We start from the raw sequence: 21,441 nt of genomic DNA on the forward strand, positions 1-21,441 counted from the left end.
TTTAATGATACCTTGAGACATTTTTAATTTGTCATGTGGCCAAGACTCAACCGAGTATATCATTGGGCTCGGTAACACAGGTAGAATAAGCACCATCTGGTCAAAAATGTGTTCACTGTTCATCATTCAAAACAACACTGAATACAATTTAAGGCAGATCTAAATGCATATATCCACAAATATTCCAACTGATTGAGCGTAGTATAAAAAAGCAGAATGGTACAGAATTGAATGCAGTACAGTTTGTGTCTTAGATGTTCTACTATGCTATTCTATTTGTTTATTTTAAGTAGAATACTGTGCCCTTCGTTTGATCAGAAAGATATTGATTCATTGTTTGTTGTTACTTTGTTAAATTAGCTTCATTCGCCAAGCTACACACATGTGTGATTGTGCAGAAGCTTTAGGGACAACAGGAAATTTTGCAACTGCAGACACAAACAATAGATACATGTGTCTGTGTGTGTGTGTGTGTCAGTGTGTGTGTGTGTGTGTGTGTGTGTGTCAGTGTGTGTGTGTGAGAGAGAGATTGCGACCGTATATGTGACTGCTAATGCTCCTGTCTCACCATGTGACTTTGGGTCTGGGAGAGCCGTAGGTCTGACAGGGGAGTAGAGCTTTCTGTCCCTCAACGAAGGTGTACATCTGTCCATCAGCAGTCAGGATCTGAGGAGGAAGCTCTGGGCCGGGTCACAGGGTACAAGGCTCATCAATGTTATGTATGTCATGCCGACAAACGGATGAACACACACACACACACACACACACACACACGCACGCATGCAGGGCGTCCCCTCACCGATGACATAGATGTAGGTGTTGACCAGGATGGTTCCGTGTTTGTTGTGGGCCTGACACTGGTAGACCGCAGTGTCATCGAACGCCACATCTTTCAGGATGAGTACCCCGTCACGAACTAAGCGCCTGTGGTCCGGGTCTATTCCTAAAGAAGCACGCGCAGAGCCAGAAGACACGCACGCACACGGTACCTCACGTCATCATTCACGACCGAAACGCAACCCTAAAGGCCTAATTATTAAAACGCCTGCGTTCCAGACCTGTGATTGGGATTCCATTGATGCTCCAGGAGACGACAGGAGAGGGGATGCCGTCCGCCTTACAGTCCAGCCTCACGGTCTCTCCTGGGGCGTATAGCTGGCTCACTGGCTCCTTGGTCCAGTATGGAGCCGCTAGAACATAGCCACACGGTATTACACAAAACAACACAACGACAAGGGAAAAGGTGAGAGAGAGTGTGTGTGTGTGCACGCATGTCACTCACCCTCCACACTGACAGTGTATGTGTGTATGGCTTTGCCCTGTGGGTTGCTGGCTGTACACTGGTACTCTCCGGCGTCGCTCTCTGAGACGCTACTGAAGCGCAGCAGGCGGTCGGACAGCACTCTGGAGGTACGCACCTCAGACAGCTCACCGTCCTTCCTCACCCACTGGATGGTAGGGGTGGGCCTGGTTGGGGAGGGAAGGGAGAGAAGAAACAGAGGGAGGGGGAGAGGGAAAGAAAGGGGGGTCATCGCGGTGGCTGACGCACGCACGCACACACACACACACACACACACACACACAGTTAGACGTACAAGCCCTGGACGATGCACTCTAGTTCGAGGCTCTGCCCCCTGAGGGCGTGGTAAGTGCTGTGGCTCCCAGAGGGTCTCATCATCAGGGGCCTTCGGTTCCGCACCAGTGAGTTAGCTGGAGAGGGAGGGAGGGGGAGGGAGGGGGGTGGGGGGGGGTGTGGGGGAGACACACAGAGGTGTTCATACATATGTATGGGTGATTGCAAGGTTGCCCTGTGTTGTTCAGCGGGGCGTTGTTCACAAGAACACACACACCTCAGAGCTGACAGGTGACCCCGGAACAACGTGTCTCCGCCCACCCACACACACAGACGCACAAACGCACAGACCACACACACACACACACACACACACACACACAAAGAGGAGGACGCATTTCACCGCGCCAGCCCTCATCCCCTCTAACACGTTCCCAGCAGCCCTGCCCCAGTGTGTTTGGCGGTCGTGAACCCAGCGTGTGTAGATCATCTCATTAGCAGTGTGACATACAGCACCGAGCCCCCCCCCCCCCCTCACAGGTGGTGACGGTCAGGGTGATGGGCTCCTTGGAGAGGATGGTCCGGGCGTTCATGTACTGGGCGTTGCACGTGTAGTCGTTGCGGTTGTCAGCGGCGGTGACGTGGGCGAAGTAGAGGTTCCCATCCCGGCCCTGAGTCACACGGTCATTCAGCTTAATGTGAAGCAAGTCTGGATTGGGGAGGGAAGAGGGGTGGGGTGGGGGGGGGGGGGCAGGGAGGTGAAGAAGGAGCAGAGAAAATCGAGGAGCAAGGCAGAACAGTGTATTTACATTAGACTGAAGGACATGTTTTAGCCCCCAAAACTTTTTCAGTTACGGGTACCTACCCCAAAGGGGCACCCCTGAAGGAGCCCCCCTGAAGGAGCCCCCCTGAAGGAGCCCCCCTGAAGGAGCCCCCCTGAAGGAACCCCTCATGCTAAATTCACTAGTAAGTCTATAGTGTCTTGAGTGTTTTCAAGTACCCCCTGTGGAGAGGCCAAGTACCCCCAGGGTCCTAGAACCCCTGGTTGGGAACCACTGGGCTAGAGTACGACAGATACAAGTCAAATTTAAAGATAGATAAAGGACAAGTTAAACAGGTGTCAAGAGAGCGAGAGGGAGAGACAGAGAGGGAGGGAGAGGGAGGAGAGAGAGAAGGAAAGAGAGGATGGAGAGAGAGGGAGAGAGAGAGGGGGGAAACAGACAAAGAGAGAGATACACAGACATAGAGATACAGTCGGATAGAGACTTACGTCTGTCCATCCAGTGAATGACAGGAGGAACGGTACTGAAGGGAGGGTTACATTTCAGAACCACGCTCTCCCCTTCCTCCACCTTCTTGGTCACCTTCTTCTCCTTCTGGAGGGCCGGTGGGTCTGAACGGGGGGACATTTTAAAGAGAGATGTCAGTAGGTCTTCAGAGACAGATCAATTCACTCAATAAGGGCCTGTTAACCTTATGCTCGTTAACAATTGTCCAAGACTAATCAAATAAAACTGGAGATGCTATATTATTTTGTTGTGTAAACTTGCAGATATAGATAGGTCGAGACACCTCCTTCTGAAGGTAGTGTGTGCCACGTAGAGCGCCCCCCCCCCCCCCCGCCCCCCCATCGGAGCAAGAGTGGAGAGAAGAGTGCCTCTTTTGCAAGGGTGAAGACTATTCAGTGGGTACTGTATCAAGTTTCGGTGCAGTTCGTGCGCATATCGCTCGATTTTCCCACGACTGTCAGCTACAATCCTGCGTGGTGCGTCTCAAACACGCCGGGGGAAATACAAACGCTATAGAAATGATCATGCAAACTAAGAGACGTCTGTCCAGCCTTTTATTTTCTCTCTTGTAATGTAAACAAGCCCTAAAACTGTGAAGTCAACAGAATTCGTAGAGCCTGGTTTGGACTAGGCTACTGATGTACCGGGCATTAAAAGCCTGTGATGAACGAGCCTTCAGACCCGCTGTTGTTAAAGTGTCACCGAGACAAACGTTTCAAGCACAACTCAGAACTCAATAGCTGGTTTACAGGCAACCTGCCGCAATGCACAAGAATAATTTGACAAGTTAGACCTTATTTATAGATCATCAAGTTCAGGAAGTTTAAGGAATTTTTCGAGAAATCTTCAAAGAGCTTTCAAGTTGCAGTGTTTTGCTCCAGCAGGACGCTGGGTGCTTTGTGAGTCATGTGTTTGCTCGTCTGTCTGCGCTGATTGTAAGTCCTCCCAGTAGACCTGGTGGAGTGGAGACGTGTTGTCGTTCTACTGCTGCATGACATCAACTAGACCTCATTTCTGGGGAAACCGTTGTCAGGGAAACTGAGAAGGAGGTCGCCAAAGAGAGAGAGAGAGAGAGACGATATACAGGTAGATAGAAGAGAGGATGTGTTCCTCAGTTACAAGGGTGTGCCAGAAAGAGAGGTTGTGTGTGCCCGCGTGAGTGTTTCAGGTGAAGTAAGATGTCTTGATGCACAACAGTAGACATTGAGTAATAACAGCTTAGAGCTCAATAAAACACACACTCAGCTTTACAGGGGATCTGGCCATGCCTCTATAAATTGCACATGTTATTACCCATAAGGCAACCAATAGCTTTGCTCACATTATATCCATTCTAACAGAAATGTAGGCCAGGGAGACATTTGCCAGCGGCTGCATGTCTCAACTTAAATCTCCTTGACACTAAAAACCTCTCAAGTGTACGAGTATCTTGAAAAAAAGGGATTTAACTGCTTTGGTCTTAGAATACCTGATACATTACGTTCATTGGAGACCGTTTCAATTGTCTTTCTCAGTGTGATTTTATCGTTATGCGTACGCTCACTAACCAGTAGAAACGAACCACTCGGTCGACACTAATGTGCAAAACAGAATAATCCAACAAACTGTATCCACACTAGCACACAATACAGAAATGTACTGTGTTTGGAGTTCTCTCTTACTCATGTGCGGACTTTGGAATATTCCTGCCATATCTGGGTAGTTATTAGAACGCTGGATTAAAGATCTCGGCTAACTCACTCTCCGCGATGAGCTGAACTTCGTTAGACACAGCGGTCCCAAGCTCATTAGAAGCGTAGCAGCTGTATTTTCCCTGATACTGGCTCATGGGGCCTGACCCCGCCCCTGTGGTCGCGAAGCTTCCGGAACCTGGAGTCACCGACAGACCCGGATCATTGGCCGGAATAAACTCCTCCCCGTCTTTGGTCCAGCGGAACCTGAGGGAGGCGTGGGGGTGGAGGGAGAGACAGACATTTGCACAGCTTGACTCCACATTCCTCTGTGTGTTATAAAGGAAGATGAGATGAGTTAAAGGACAAGTCAGGCTAAGTGTGTGTCCAAACCAGCCCACTACTCCCTTCATGTTTCCCCATGTCAAAAGTAATGCACTACGTTTGAGATTTAGCCCGCAGTCTTATTTAAGCTGATATTAATCTCTTGCTCTGCAAATTGAGTAGTTTTTTCCCCCACTAGTAGAGGCATTAAGAGACATCCCCTTGAGGACACAATGACATTCATCACTTGTTGTAATATGCAGTCTGACAGCGGAGACCTGTGCTTTCATGTCATGCTAATGTTTCTCCAGATGTTGGTTACGCTGCAAGAATACAGGGACGTCTAATTCAGGGGAAAATATTGCAGTTAAACCGCTTTGCATTAAAGCATTTACCTTAAAGACTGTCTTAAAACAACAACAAAAAATATGTCAGGCTATTTGATGGATGTCATATATTGTTGACATGTTAATCTCAGAACACAGAACCTACTCATGAAAGACTACAGAGAGAAACAGAAATGTTGTGTCTGTGTGTGTGTGTGTGTGTGTGTGTGTGTGTGTGCTAAACCAAATTGTGGTACAGTAACTAACTCAGGAGGAGGGTTTCCCGATGCTTCACAGGTCAGGCTGATATCTTCAACTCCAAACACAGTGATGGAATCTGGCTGGTTGGTGATCACTGGGGGCTGCTTAACTGCAGGGGACGAACACAAAGAATTAGCCAACATAGACATACACACACACAAACACAAACACACATTTAGGCGAACAAAAACAATCCAAAATGTCTCTACGATACAGTATCAAAGTTAACAAAAAAACAACGCTCAACAAGTGAAGTGGGTCTTCACTTTAGCTGTAATGAATACATGAACTACTTTGATGAAAAGTATCATTAGAAAACAAAAAACGGACTCTTCCTTAAATAGTTATAGTCCCCAAAATCTCCTGAACCTCCCTGACCAGGTGTCAATGGAGAAACTTGAATTTTTTTATCCCGTATCACTCGACACATTCACTAAATTTGTAATGAGTTCTAAACACACAAATTGTCAGCTAGACCCGATTCCAGCAAAATGACTCAAGGAGCTATTTCCTGTGCTAGGTCAGCCAATGTTGAACATAATAAATTGCTCCCTTTCCTCCGGATGTGTACCAAACTCATTAAAATTGGGCAAAAATTAAGCCTCTTGATCTTAGTGCTGCTATTGACACTATTGATCACTCCCTTCTCTTAGAGAGACTGGAAACCCATATTGGGCTACGTGGACATGTTCTTGCCTGGTTTAAATCTTATTCATCTGAAAGATATCAGTTCGTATGTGTGGGTGGCATATCCTCTGACAAGGCTCGGTTCTGGACCCATTATTGTTCTCACTATATATGCTGCCTCTGGGTGATGTAATCTGGAATCACAATGTCACAATGTTTTCACTGTTATGCTGATGACACACAGTTATATATTTTAAAACTCAAGAAATTTGCTTTTAAACTCAAGAAAAACAGAAATGCTTGTTTTAGGACCCAAAAAACAAAGAGCTTTGTTGGCAGATCTCACTGTGAACCTCGACGGCTGCATGGTCGTATCCCAAAAAACTGTAAGAAACCTCAGCGTTACCCTTGACCCTGACCTCTCCTTTGATGAACATGTAAAATATGTCTCAAGAGCTTATTTTCATCTTTGAAACATTGCAAAAATCTGAAACTTTCTATCAAAAACTGATACATGAAAACTAATCCATGCTTTTTTTACTTCTAGATTAGATTACTGCAATGCTCTTCTTTCCAGGTACCCTGACAAATCAATAAATAAACTTCAATTAGTGCTGCACACGGCTGCTAGAATCCTAACTAGAGCAAAAAAATTGAACACATTACTCCAGTACTAGCCTCTTTACACTGGCTGCCTGTTAGGGTTAGTGCTGATTTTAAGGTTTTATTGTTAACCTTTAAATCAATACATGGACTTGCTCCTACTTACCTTGCTGAAAAGATACAGGTAACCTTAGATCACAAGATGCAGGCCTTTTATTTGTACCTAGAATTTCTAAACTAACAGCCGGAGGCAGGGCCTTCTCTCATAGAGCTCCACTACTGTTGAATGATTTGGCAATTAAGGTTAGAAATGCAAACTCAGTGCAAACTTTCAAGTGTCTACTCAAGACTCATCTCTACAGCATGGTCTATGATTAAGTGTAGTCTGGCCCAGGGGCGTGAAAGTGACCAGAATGGCTTGATACTGTCCACCTTCTGTGGCAGCTATGTCAGGGAGAAATGTCACGGAAGCATTTTCACTACACCTTTCATGCCTGCTGTTAACTGGGACGTGAAGAAAACTATTTGATTTGTCCCAATAGGTCCCACGGTGAGGCTGTTTTGAAGAACCCAGAGCCCTACAAGCTACCGTGCTGCCAGGAGATCATAGCCCTTCCCTTTGTGCTCCCTAGCCTACATCAAAGTTGATACCACTGACTACGCCCTATGAATGATGTGCCACTGCCTTTGTCCGTGGTCGGATTACTGACAAGAATCCGCCGCCAGCATCTTCAATAGCCCCTGCTGGGCCTCCTGAAGACGTTCCATTCTGGTCTTTGTTTCAGGTTAGGTTAGGGGTACGGTCAAGGTGGTTAGGGGTACGGTCAGGGTGGTTAGGGGTACGGTCAGGGTGGTTAGGGGTACGGTCAGGGTGGTTAGGGGTACGGTCAGGGTGGTTAGGGGTAGAGTCAAGGCTGTGGTTACGTGTTAGATACGATTGTATGTAGTTTGTCATTATTTCATATTTCGTATTCATATTTGAATACAGTTTTTGAATTTGTGATAGATTTTTTTGACTGCGCTGGACATAATTGTTTCCCCTGACCGTGACTTGACCCGTAGTCTGATTATGTCGGCATTAGGGAATGTGCGAAGGGCCCTTCAAGAAGGGAAACTGTGATAACAGACAGGGGTGTTTGCCATTAACCAGCGATAATAATGACATATAAAGACATCCTCTGTGACAAGACCAAACTCAGCAGACATGTCCACCCTGGCACAGTGGAGGCTGAAATATTGGCCCGATGTAGGCAAAGCGCAGTGGGCTACTGGTCCTTGGCTCACCGGCCCTGTGTCGCCATGGTGCCCTCAGACCAGGGACGCTTACTGAGCACAGCTCTCACTGTGCTGTGAATAAGCTCATCATTTAAACAAACCCTCTGTCTTAATATTACCTCGTAGCCTGTGTTGGGTTGTTGTGGGGTCGGCGTGGCCTAAAGCCTAGTCTGCCTGGCGCAACAATGACCCAAATGGGACCAGTAGTGTCCATGCTTGCCCTGGGCCCAGTCCTACTAACAGAGGAGTCCACAACCCAAACATTCCCTGGTGCTACCTACAGTGTCACTATCTGACAGCTTCTCAGGGACCTCAGCTGTTCCTCCTACAGTATCACTATCTGACAGTGTCTCAGGGGGAGCTCAGCTGTTCCTTTTACAGAATCACTATCTGAAAATGTCTCAGGAGGAGCTCAGCTGTACCTCCTACATTATCACATTCGGAAAGTGTCACAGGGGGAGCTCAGCTGTTCCTCTTACAGTATCAATATCTGGCAGCGTCTCAGGGGAGCTCAGCTGTTCCTCCTCAAGTATTACTTTCTGACTGTGCCTCAGGGGGATGTTCAGCTGTTCCTCCTAGAGTATGACTATCTGGCAGCATCTCAGGGGAGCTCAGCTGTTCCTCCTAAAGTATTACTTTCTGACTGTGCCTCAGGGGGAAGTTCAGCTGTTCTTCCTAGAGTATTATTATCTGAAAGCATCTCAGGGCAATTCGGGATATGCCAAAAAATATTTCCATTTCAAACCAATGTAAAACACACTTGTACGTGTGTGAACTAGGGCAATATACAGAAACATCTGTGAGTTCCATTTCGGAGAGATGATGGGGAATGTATTCATTCATATCACTTAAAAGTCCCCTGTGAGGATAGAAGAAATGATGGCTGGGGAAGCGAGACAGAAGGTGAGACAGAAAGAGAGAGAGAGAGAGAGTGAGCGATAGCACTGCAGAGAGAGAAAATTAGTTCAGATGCTAGGAAAGTCATAGTGTATATTAATGCAAAAGAGTCAGTATTGTAATAATAATATATACACGTTATATATGGCTGAGTGGTAGGGCCGAGAGGGCCTTGGGGAGAGGAGGAAAAGAACAGAGGGATTTTACCGCCACACTGTGCGGCTATAAAACACCCTCTTATATCAGACACGGAAACACCACATACAAGTCAGGCCGTAGTGCAGAAATAGAAAAACATGGTCCCTTCACTGACCCAGGTAGTACACTATATAGAGTACGGGGAATGAAGTAGTACACTGTATAGGGTATATGGAACCAAGTAATGTACCCATTTTGGTAAGAGAATTTATTCTATATATTGTCTACTACCATGTCTTTTATAGCGGCTATCAAACGCAATCACCTTCCTTGGACTTTTCCACATTTGTATTACATTAAATCACAATTGATTTAATTAGTCGTTTTTGCCGGCGATCAACACAAAGTCCATTATGTCAAAGTGAAAAATAAAATCTGCTAATGGTTAGGGTTGAAAATAAAACCTTTGCGATGACAGACCTTAATGGTGCAACCAATTAGCTTTAGAAGTCACGTATTTAGTTGAATAGAGTCTATCGGTGAGCAATTAAGGTGTTTGCCTTCAGGTTTTGATTTCAGGTTAAATAAACCTGTCTTTGGGAGTTCCCACTATTGGTTAGCATAATTCCTAACAAAAACTACATCATGAAGATGATCGCATGATCATATGGTCTGATGATGCCAAAATGTAGCTTTTTGGCATAAATCGAACACCGCACATCATCCTGAAAACACCCTCCCTATTGTGGAGCATGGTGGTGGCAGCATCATGCTATGGGGATGCTTTTCAGGGCCTGGAAAGCTTGTTTAGAAAGAGGGCAAAATGGATGCACCGAAGTATAGAGAAAATCCTGGAAGAAAACCTGCTGAAGTATTCAAGAGATATGTGACTTGGGAAAAGACTGGTCTTGCAGCAGAACAACTGACCCCAAACATACAGACAAAGTCAGAAGTGGCATAAAAAGGTCAATGTCCCGAAGTGGCCCAGTCAAATCCCAGACCTCAAACCAATTGAGACTGTTTGAAGTAGAAAATTGTTGTTCACCAAATGTACCCATTGAACTTGACAAGAGCTTTTGCAATTTTGCAAAGAATAATGGGTAAACATGGCTGTTTCCATAAGTGCAAGATTTGTCCAAATGACGTCATGCCTCATAGTGCAGTCAAAAGTGGCTCCTGAAATGTTGACTAAAGGTGAAGACTTAAGCAATCAATTATTTTCTGTTTTGTAAATACCAGAGGCGTCAGTAGGATCACAATACATTCGGGGCTTAGCCCCTAATGCACTGAAGTATAGAGAGAATCCTAGAAGAAAACCTGCTGAAGTATTCAAGAGATATGTGACTTGGGAAAAGACTGGCCTTCCAGCAGAACAATGACCCCAAACATACAGACAAAGTCAGAAGTGGCATAAAAAGGTCAATGTCCCGAAGTGGCCCAGTCAAATCCCAGACCTCAAACCAATTGAGACTGTTTGAAGTAGAACATTGTTGTTCACCAAATGTACCCATTGAACTTGACAAGAGCTTTTGCAAGAATAATGGGTAAACATTGCTGTTTCCATAAGTGCAAGATTTATCCAAATGACCTCATGCCCCCCCATGTAATGTACTGTGTGTCATTGTGGCTTTGCCTGTTTGAACTTAATTCTCTACACACGTCTGATTGTATAGTATTGGAAGACAGGTCAATGGTACTTGCTGGTTGGGTACTGACTGGAGTCTGAAGGAAAGACAGAGACCTAGTCTCATACACATTTACATTATGTAATAGGTAAATGAGTAAAATAAAGAATGGAATGAAGGAATAAGAACACAGGTGAGAGATAAACACGGAGGAACACATGGAGAGGGAGAGAGAAACGAACAGAAAGAAAGATGGAGCAAGAAACAGAGTGAGATGGAGGAAGAAACAGATGGAGAAGGAGAGAGAAACAGATGGAGATGGAGGGGGAAACAGAGGGAGATTGGAGGGAGAAACTGAGAGAGATTGGGGACAAACAGAGAGAGACGGAAGGAGAAAAGGGTGGAAACAGGTGGATGGAGGGAGAGAGAGAAGGAGAAACAGGGAGATAAAGGGATGAACAGAAGGAGAATCAGTGGGACAGAGAGAGAGACAGGGAGACGGAGGGAGAAAGAGAGGGAGAAATCGAGTGAGAGACCCAGAGAAAGAGGGAGAAACAGAGGCAGTAACAGGGAGCAGGAGGGAGCAAATGAGCTAAAGGGAGGATGCCAGAGACCAGAGTAGAACGGACAGAGGGATACGAGAGAGAAAGAACGGGACGAGAGTCGAAAGAGAGAAAAAGAGAGAGAGGGACGACAGAGAGAAAAGGTGGGAGGAATGAAAGGGGATAGAGGACAGAGGTAATGCCCCAGTGCTGTCTGCGGGTCAGATGAGGAAGGAGCTGCAGCACCAGGCTTCTCCATCACAAGAAGAAAAACGGTTAGGTTGCAGTTAACGTCACACACACCTTTTTCAAACGTTTCCTTTGAGTCCCGTCACCTTTGTAAGACCCCCTTTTATTTCCATCTGACTACACTTTTACAGTTTGGGAGACAGCTGTGTCCCTTTAATTCTGCTCGGTATTATCTCCTCCAAGACGACATTTAGACCCTGTGAGGTAAAAGAGACACTAATCCCAGTTTAATAAAGGTGCTGAGGGAAGCTGGGGCATTGTGCATCATGTCTGCAACATTCATTATAATCTCGTATGAAAGTGTTTACTAAAAGGCTTAGGCAACAGTTGCCCTTCGACAACAGAAAGACGTGTAAGGTGAAAACCAACAGACAGTACGGTGAAAACCACCCGTGGCTTTGTGAGAGAGATGAAATGTAGGAAAAGTTTCACATGGAAACATACATAGTGTTGTGTTTGTATATTTGGGTGTTTGGGTGTACATTTGTGCATGTGTATTTGTGTATGTGTGTGTGTACAGAAGTAAATAAAGCACTTACATTCACTTATTTGGTCTGTTAGTCCAGAGCAGTAGAGCAGCAGGAAAGAGATTGACAAAAGAATGTTATTCATCAATCCCGTCAACACTTTCTGACAGATAATATCTGAGACAGACAGACCGGAAGAAAGGTCCTAGCTGGCCACCAGTGACACAACAGTTATAATCCAGCAACACTGACCGTAGCTATAAAGATAGCCATTGTCCATGTTTTTTAACCCCCGTCTCCCTGATTATGTGAGTAGTGTATTGATTGCGGAGACTGTCTCACAGACCCTCCTTGACATTACGGAGGCCTTGTTAATTCAACAGGGGAAGCCTTGACCTTTTAGGTTTTAGATTAGACAACCCTTCTTTCCTACATTCCCCCTCTCTATGCCCCCATTTTCCTTTAACTCCCTCTTTATTCAGTATACTCTGCACTACCTCTGACTGTAGGAAACTCAGCACCTCAGAGTTGAAGAATCACTGTCCCTGTAGGCCACAAACTCAGCTCTTATTTAATGCTGAAGTAGATAACTGTTAAAGAGAGAATTCTGTACTCACCTACTGCCCGGCCTGTTTCCTTGTTGGTCATAGGGTGTCCAATATGTCTGTGTGTGTATCTGTCTGTCTAAATGTGTGTGTGTGTGTGTATCTGTCTGTCTAAATGTGTGTGTGTATCTGTCTGTCTAAATGTGTGTGTGTGTGTGTGTGATCTTTCTGTTGTATATCTCAATTCCCTGGTGAGTTACTGGGCCTTCAAATCACAGTCTGACCAAGGAAGCCAGATCAATAGAATGACTAATCAGTGAGTTGGGGGCGATCAATTACAAAGCAATTAGACACATTGTGCATATCAACCACAGACCGACCCCCCCCCCCCCATTTTATCATAAACCGCTTGGTTTGGACCATGAAGGCTGAACACTTACTTGGGGTTTATTTACATTGGCAACCCTTTTAAAACAGCAGCGTGACACCTCGGGGTGTTTGTGGTTTATAGCCATGATATCACTGCTACAGGCAGCATCCAGACACTGCTTAACCAAAACCATTTACCACACCCAGCCTACCACCTCACATTTCAATTATATAACTTGATGTGTAAATCAGGACAAGAGGGTTGTACTCACAGTTAGGAGGGATGTGTATTGCTGCTCCGCTGAGCTGGGACAGGAGGAGCAGGAGGAGGAGGGGGAGGAGGAGAGGGGCGCGCTGCCCCATGGTGTCAACCTGCTGTCGTTGTGTGTGATGCATCGCTCACTGTCCCATCAAAGACCCAACTGCTCGACACACACGTGCAGTGGCACGCACACACCCTGGCTGAGCAAGAGTGTTCCTCTCTCTCCCCTTTCTGGTTTCACGGTCGGTCTAGTCTTCCTTTATTCCACCTGGTTTCCTTTGGGTCTCTCTCGCTGTTTCTCCCCTCTTCGGCTGAGGTTGTATGCCCTCCTGCAGTCTTATATCTGATAGATGAAATAAGGCGGGAGCGGAAAGGGGCGGGGGGCGGGGGGGGGGGGGGGGGGGGGGGGGTAGGAGGGGCATGTGTCAGAATGAGAGAAGACTCACCCTGGACCATGTGGTCAGGCAGAGAGAGAGCCAAAGACGCTATCTCACACACAAACACACGAACACACACGCAGATGTTAATGAACACACACACACGCATACACTCAACCATGCACCACACACACACACATATACTCAACCACGCACCACACACACACGCATATACTCAACCACGCACCACACACACACGCATAGACTCAACCACGCACCACACACACACGCATAGACTCAACCACGCACCACACACACACGCATACACTCAACCACGCACCACACACACACGCATACTCAACCATGCACCACAAACATACGCATATACTCAACCACGCACCACAAACACACGCATAGACTCAACCACGCACCACACACACACAAGCATACACTCAACCACGCACCACACACACACGCATAGACTCAACCACGCACCACACACACGCATGCACAGACATCCAGGAAACATATTAATTCATAGCTTTAAGAAATGACCGAGAGAAGACTCACCCTGGACCATGTGGTCAGGCAGAGAGAGAGCCAAAGACGCTATCTCACACGCAAACACACGAACACACACGCAGATGTAAATGAACACACACACACACACACACGCATATACTCACGCTGCATATAGTCTGGCAGCGCACAACCGTGCGATTAGCAGTGGGGGATTGTGGGGGATTGGCACAAAGCGGCGCTAGCCAGATGACAATAACGACCACAATAATAATTAGGTGTGTACTTCCAAGTTTCCCTTTGTCAAACATGGTAGGTGTGTTTTGGGCAGGTTTGTATTAGAAATGTGTTTTTCGTCAGTCTTAGCTAGCCGGGGATCAGCCTTCGCAGACGAAATTCTAAATCACAAGATACGAGACAAAGACTGGACACTACCACCCTGATTGGGACGGCGATAAGTAACCGTTGAAAACCATCAGTCATGTTCTGAGGGAGTGTCGGGGGACCATAGGGCCCGTCGGTTCCCTCACGAGCCCACACAGAGACACAGAACACGGCCGGCTCATCCTTCCACCGACGGCACGCGGTTACGACGGAGAACGGACCAGCGTTAGTCACACCGCAACAGCACTGGACGATAAGAGTGAGGCCTTGTCAGAGACGGCAGAACAAACAGTAGTGGAACACTACGGAGAGAGAATGATCTGGTGAGGTTACAAACGCCAACGGCGATAAGAACAGCTGCCAGTAATGAAGAAGTGTTTTGGCAGTAAACACAGCTATGTGTGTGTGTCTCTGCGGGGATGGATGTGTGTGTGTGTGTGTGTCTGTGTGTGTGCATGTGTGTGTTTGTGTGTTTGGAGAGTTTTGGCTCTTAGCACCCCTGTTATCTGGCAACGCCAAACTAGAGTGATGGGCGACCTTGGGGAGAAGCAGAAGATTGGAGGTCAGTAGAGGAGGCAGAGAGGAAGAGAATGAGACATAGAAGAAGAGAGGACGAGAGGATGGAAGGAAGGCTGTTGTGTGTTAAAGAGAGAGACCAGGGGGGAACGGAGAGAGAAAGCGAGAGGGCAGCCAAGTCTCATAAGGGAGAGAGAGAAGAGAGGGAGACAATTATCTGCATGCAACAGAGAGCGGCCAGGAAAGAGACAAGGGAATAGTGATTATCATCCATTCTGTTTTATCTCTGTCAGTAATGGCTGCTACTGGTCAGTTAATTGGCATGGGAATCTTCCAGTCAGTCAGCCAGCCAGGCATTCAGGCAGGCAGTCAGCCAGCCAGGCATTCAGGCAGGCAGTCAGTCAGCCTCAATGATGCAGGGAACATGGTCTATGTAAAACCTTTGAGTGAATGAGCAGAATGATATAGATGAAACACGCTGAAACCATGTGTTTGATACCTACCTGTTCCTTCCATTTCAGTCATTACAACGAGCCTATTCTGTGATTTCAACTACTTTCTGCCTCCAGCGACGCAAAACCTTTTCGACAACAAATGGCCAGGAATCAAACAGACCAGTAAAAAACCTACTTAGGGACTATAGGCAGTAGGAAAATCCAGTTGGAAAAAATCTATTCAACAAGTTCGATTACAGGGGAAACTGAGACAATGGTGAGAGATATGCAGTCTACAAATCCACTAAGAAAGGTATTGAAGAGATGAAAGAAGAATAATTACCAGTCCAAAAGAACATCTGAGCCATTTTTAGGTTACAATGTCAAGCTTGAAAAAATGACACTTAAGTATAAATAACATAATTAAAGTGTATTTATGTTTTTCTGTATTTAATAACCAAGTAAGCCTTAACTGATAGCTTTTCAAATAGAACTTCAGTAATCTACACAAAATAGATGTAAAAAATATTTTAACTGCCAAAAATGATATCTCAAATAATGTATTATAAGAATACTAAAGTATGAAATGAGTGGTTCCATTTTATCACTCTGAAGTATAATTATTACAATTTAAAAGGTACAGAATTAAAATACTATTTATACATAACATACACCTCGGTTTAATTACAGCGAATAAAAGGAAGAATACTTGAGCGTACAGTTCAGCAGTTCGTCAGGTTAAAACGACTTCACCAGTCTGTTTGCTACGGGCCAACGACCATGGAAGCACAGGTGAGAGATTGAGGAGAGGAGGGGGAGGGGGGAGGGAGGGAGGGATGGGTGTGTTGGGGAGGACTGAAGGTGTGTGTGTGTGTGTGTGTGAGTCTGTGTGTGTTGGGGAGGGGGTTTGCTGGAAGGTGACAGCTGTGACAGTAACCCCCCCTACACATAATCACACACCAGCTCTCCCAATCAATGTGTCAGCTTTCTCTGCTGCCTTCCTCTCACATGCACGTGCACTTGCGTGTGCTCACACACACACACACACACACACACACACGCGCATACACACACATTCTGGGGACCAATTACCAGGAAGGGAAGTTTGGACTTTTACAGAGAAGAAGATAACGTGTGAGAGAGAACGAGTGAGTGAGACTCAGTATGTATGGGTATGTCGTGTTAGTAAGAGCGTGCACGGTACGGACCGATCATCAGATACACCCAGACATCCCCCTAACGTGATGAGGTGTCGCTGAGAGGTGCTGAGTGAACACCTAATAATGACACACGCAGACACACACAGACACACACACACACACACAGACACACACACACACACTACTGTACACGGCTGCTCAGGAAACTAGCCAATCAAACCTTAATACATAAATATTAAACGAGATACACACACACACACACAAACACACACCTATAAACCAGACGGAGAGACATGTGAGACACACAAACACACGGCTGATCAGAGCGATCAAGCGGCACGCTAAAGCAGTTCGTAGTGAAAAGGCGGGGGGGGGGCTGGTGAGTACAGAGAGGCAGCAAAGGAGAACATTATAATGGGTTAAGAGGAGCAATCGAAGAGAAGGAGAGGGAGAGAGAGAAGGAGGGAGGGAGGGTTGGCGTGTTGGCTTTCCATGTAATGAGATTTAACACTGCGCACACACCTTCCCAAAACACCACACACACCTTCCCAAAACACCACACAAACCTTCCCAAAACACCACACACACATCCTAGTCCAGGCAGTACGGTCACTTCCCTTCTCACAGGGGTGAGTGACCCTGACATTACAGACACACGACTCACTTCACCTCCGCTGTCACTTCAATTGTTTGTCTGTTGTTCTGTCTGTCGTTCTGACCGTTTGACGGTTTTTCTGTCTGACCGTCTGTCTGTCTGAATGTCTGTCTTTCTGACCGTCTGTCTGTCCTTCTCCATCCATCTGTCCGTTCGTTCCTCTGTCTCTCTGTCTCCCTGCTCTGACATCTCTCTGTCTGCCTGTCTCTCTGTCTCCCTGCTCTGACATCTGTCTGTCTGTCTGTCTCTCTGCTCAGACATCTGTCTGTCTCTCTGTCTCCCTGCTCTGACATCTGTCTGTCTGTCTCTCTGTCTCCCTGCTCTGACATCTGTCTGTCCGACCATCTGTCTGACTGCCTTTCTGTCCACAGCCGTTGATCCAATCTCAGCCCTGTTACCTGCCTCATTGGTTCAGGTCAGAGGTCAGATGGACAATAGAGACTAGAGCTGGGAGACCGGCAGCGTTGTGTTTGACTTAACCCTGACCATAATCTCCTGGCCTCCTGTATGACCTAACCATTTCAGGTCCTGTCTAAAAAGCAATTAACACGGTAAGAGCCAAAAACCGCATCTTTGTGCCGTCACCCTGACACCTGACCTGGTGGTGCCAAGCAGCAGCAATCAACCATCCTAAAGAGTCTGTCTGGAGCGGGAGACAAGGTGACAGAGATGAAGAGAAGGAGAACAGAAGAGAAAGGACCAGAGAGCAACAGTCTCCTACAGACTGAAACCTTCCACAAGCTTTGCTGCAGACCGAAGAAAATCAAATGACGAGCCAGCAAGCCACATCAACATAAATCAATGTAGTGTGACTTGGTGCCTTTATAAATAATTGATGTGCTGCATTGAGGCGTTCTGAGATGAAGTGGACAATACAATAAGGAAATGCCACAGCCTAGTGTAGCCTGTGGGATATCTACATTTACATTCGACTCATTTAGCAGACTGTCCCCATCTAGAGCCAGTCAGCACATTGAAGTGATATAAAAACAGCTATTTTAAACGAACCAACAGTACATTATACATAAAGCCTTGTTCTGATTCTGCAAAGGCCAACGGCTGTTTGAATGGCTTCTGATGTCTCATAGAGGTTATTTTTGGTTTCAATTGCTCTGATAATGTGGTGGGGGAAAATGTTATTGCAAAATGCAATGCAACATACCTCTACATATATGATAATTCATGGCAACATGTAATATAAGTTTACATATATGATACTTCATGGTCTTTATATATATGATATTTCACAGCAACAGGTAATATACCTCTATGCATACAATAACCAGAGACTTTATTAGGTACACCAAATTAGTATCCTTACGGCTCCATACGGCTTCAAGATTCAACATGTTGTGTATTCAGAGAAGCTCTTCTTCACACTGCTGTGGTAAAAAGTGGATATTTAAGAATTTATGGCTTTTCTGTCAGCTTGAAACGAGTCTTGGCCATCCTCATCTGACCTCTCTCATTAACGAGGTGTTTTCACCCACAGAATAGGTCACTCTATGTGATTTCTATTGCACAATTCTCCGTAAAATCGAGAGACTGTAGTGTGTGAAAATCCCACAAGGTCAGCAGTTTCTGAGATGCTGGAACCACCTTGTCTGGCCCCAAAAATCACACGTCATCCCCATTCTAATATTTGGTCGAACTCAAACCTCTTCACCATGCTTTATTCATTGAGTTGCATCCATGATTCTTGCTTTCACAAGCAGGTGTGCCTAATAAAGTGGCCAGTGGGTGTATTCGATAATTATTGAGAAGATTTATTAAAAGCAATATCTGTTGTACAACTGCATAACTGGAGTTGTGGCTCCAAATTACTTCTGTCTGGCTCATCCTGACATTCACTGGATGTGGGAGCCAGTGATTAGCATTAGTGTCACACTCAGAGGGGCCTTTTGGACTGTCACATTCAGAGGGGGCCTGTTGGACTGTCACACTCAGAGGGGCCTGTTGGACTGACAAACTCAGAGGGGGCCTGTTGGACTGACAAACTCAGAGGGGCCTGTTGGACTGTCACACTGAGAGGGGCCTGTTGGACTGTTACAATCAGAGGGGCCTGTTGGACTGTTACAATCAGAGGGGCCTGTTGGACTGTCACACTCAGAGGGGCCTGTTGGACTGTCACACTCAGAGGGGCCTGTTGGACTGTCACACTCAGAGGGGCCTGTTGGACTGTCACACTCAGAGGGGCCTTTAGGACTGTTCCGTAGACCATTTTGTCAAAGACAGGAAGGAGAGATAAATGGATGGATGGATTGATGGATGGGTGAAATAACACATTCTACAGTACAACAGCTCAGCATCCTAAAATGTAACTGCTTAAACATCGGTTTAGATTTAGCTCTCAAAATGTAGCCCCTCAATATTAATCTGTTCATTAAAGTGTTCTGCCCGGGCTCATTTGTTACCTGAAAAAAAGCTCTACCTCAAAAATACTGAGGCAGATATACTATTTCTAAAAATATTATTTGCTAAAAGAAACATCATTCTGGTAGCATATAACCCGACACAGAAATAACCAAATTGCATATTTGAAAATACTCTTTGTTATTACATTCCACTCTCACCCAGTCACGTTAATACACGTAAGGGTATGTCTGTGTGTTTTTATGCATGTGGTGTGTATATTTGCAGGTCCTGTGTTCTGTCATGCCTTCTCTTTAAATATTAACCACCTCAAGCTGTGTGAAGATGTGTGGGAAGAGGGGGAGAGGGGAGAGGGGGAGAGGGGGAGACGGGGAGAGGGGGTGAGGGGAGAGGAGATGAAATAAATTAATACATGCCACCCTTTACCCCCTCATCCCCTAAGGGTCTGTCTGGTAAACCAAGAGAGTAGAAGAGACAGAGAGAAGGACATAGTGTGATGAAGGGATGTGGGATGGTGGGGAAACGAAAGAGATACAGAGAACGAGAAGAGGGAGAAGGCCAGATGGAAAAACTGGGAGAGGATTTCACCCGTCATAACATGAATAAAGAGGAATTAGGACCAGAAAGGAGGTGAGAGCAGAGAGGTCAACAGGAGCTTCTATAACCACAAACCGATATTCCCCATAGCCAAAATAATCTGATTCCACAGCCAGAAGGTTAGGGTTGTGATGTTAACCTTATGTCCGGTTAGGCAGAAGGATAACAGCACGGTTAAGCTGGGGTTACGGCTCATTTAAAAAAACAACTAATTGTAGGTTGGGCTTTCTGGTTTGTGTTTGAAGAAGCTAGTGAGATGTACAAACAAGACCCATGTTGTGGAAGGGATAAAGGTTGAGAGGAGGGGAGAGTAAGTCGGGGACCCCCTGTGGAGTTAATTATTTATTCCCTTCTCCTTCCTGTCGCCATAATTTGCCCCAAATTCACCCACATTCATAATGTATGTGTACCAGCGGCATTTGGTACACCATGCATTTGGTTTGGTCCTCAGGCCAAGAACGATCACCTATTGTACATGTGTCATCCTCTGCTTCTCCCTGTCGTTCTGTCTAATGACCAACCTCTTCTGTCTTCATCCCTCTTTCTCTCCCTCCCTTCTCTGTCTTCATTCCTCTCTCCTCCTCCCTCATCCCTCTCTCCCTCCCTCCCTCCTCTATGTCTTCATCCCTCTATCTCTCCCTCCCTCCTCTGTCTTCATCCCTCTATCTCTCCCTCCCTCCCTCCTCTCTCTGTCCTCATCCCTCTGTCTCTCCCTCCCTCCTCTCTGTCTCCCTCTATATCTTCATCCCCTATCTGTCCCTATCACACCCTACTTCTTTATCCCTCTCTCCCTCTCCTCTCTGTTCCTTTCTTTCTCACTCACTCATTCTCTCTCTCTGTCTCCTTCCATTTATTTTGTTTCCCCTCTTTCTCTGCCAGGGGTCAATTTAACATTTCTAATTTCTATTCACCAAATATATGATTTAGTCAACTTTAGTCACAGACAAATCACTCCTACATGTACAATACATGGCTCTGTCTCTCTTCCTGACAGGATCCATTTGACCCAAATGAATAATTCATATTCACCCCATACTGTATGTGGTCTCCAACCATACCAGATCCCCTTTTAATACCTGCCTTCTCTTCTCCGTCTCTAGCCTCTCCAGCAGGGATACATCCATAATTCATTTTCACCATTGGCATTCCCCTTATATTTGGTTTTGTCCCAGACAGATTACCAATAGCTGCCTGGATGCCTTGGTCTTTCTTACCCATTCTGTCTCCCTCTCTTTCCCTGTCTCTCTTTCCTTCTCTCCCTCTGTTCCTCCTCCTTCTCTCTCTCTCTCTCTCCCTCTCAGGGTCATTCGTAATGCATGAGGTTGTAACAGAGAGAGTCCTCTCAGAGCCCTCGGCCTGGTATCAGCCAGCTACCTGTTTCAGC

The 21,441-nt window shown here is 46.1% G+C and overlaps 1 protein-coding gene across 9 annotated transcripts in view; it reads right to left on the reverse strand.

Moving 5' to 3' along the window:
- Positions 1-21,441, reverse strand: part of l1cama (L1 cell adhesion molecule, paralog a) — a 71,842-nt gene that overhangs the window by 20,803 nt on the left and 29,598 nt on the right. For 8 of the 9 annotated variants that reach the window (XM_029124142.2, XM_029124139.2, XM_029124140.2 and 5 more), the window contains 11 exons: positions 13,053-13,385; positions 11,939-11,953; positions 5,450-5,552; positions 4,603-4,799; positions 2,844-2,966; positions 2,112-2,282; positions 1,596-1,710; positions 1,283-1,467; positions 1,059-1,190; positions 800-943; positions 569-680 (listed from right to left, as the gene is read on the reverse strand). In XM_029124142.2, the coding sequence (XP_028979975.2) occupies positions 569-680; positions 800-943; positions 1,059-1,190; positions 1,283-1,467; positions 1,596-1,710; positions 2,112-2,282; positions 2,844-2,966; positions 4,603-4,799; positions 5,450-5,552; positions 11,939-11,953; positions 13,053-13,176 (1,421 nt within the window). In that variant the 5' untranslated portion in view covers positions 13,177-13,385. The remainder of the gene's footprint in view (positions 1-568; positions 681-799; positions 944-1,058; positions 1,191-1,282; positions 1,468-1,595; positions 1,711-2,111; positions 2,283-2,843; positions 2,967-4,602; positions 4,800-5,449; positions 5,553-11,938; positions 11,954-13,052; positions 13,386-21,441) is intronic. The other variant, XM_034295915.1, reaches the window with a different exon arrangement.

This window comes from Esox lucius, chromosome 12, assembly GCF_011004845.1.
Source record: "Esox lucius isolate fEsoLuc1 chromosome 12, fEsoLuc1.pri, whole genome shotgun sequence".
Lineage (NCBI taxonomy): Eukaryota > Metazoa > Chordata > Actinopteri > Esociformes > Esocidae > Esox > Esox lucius.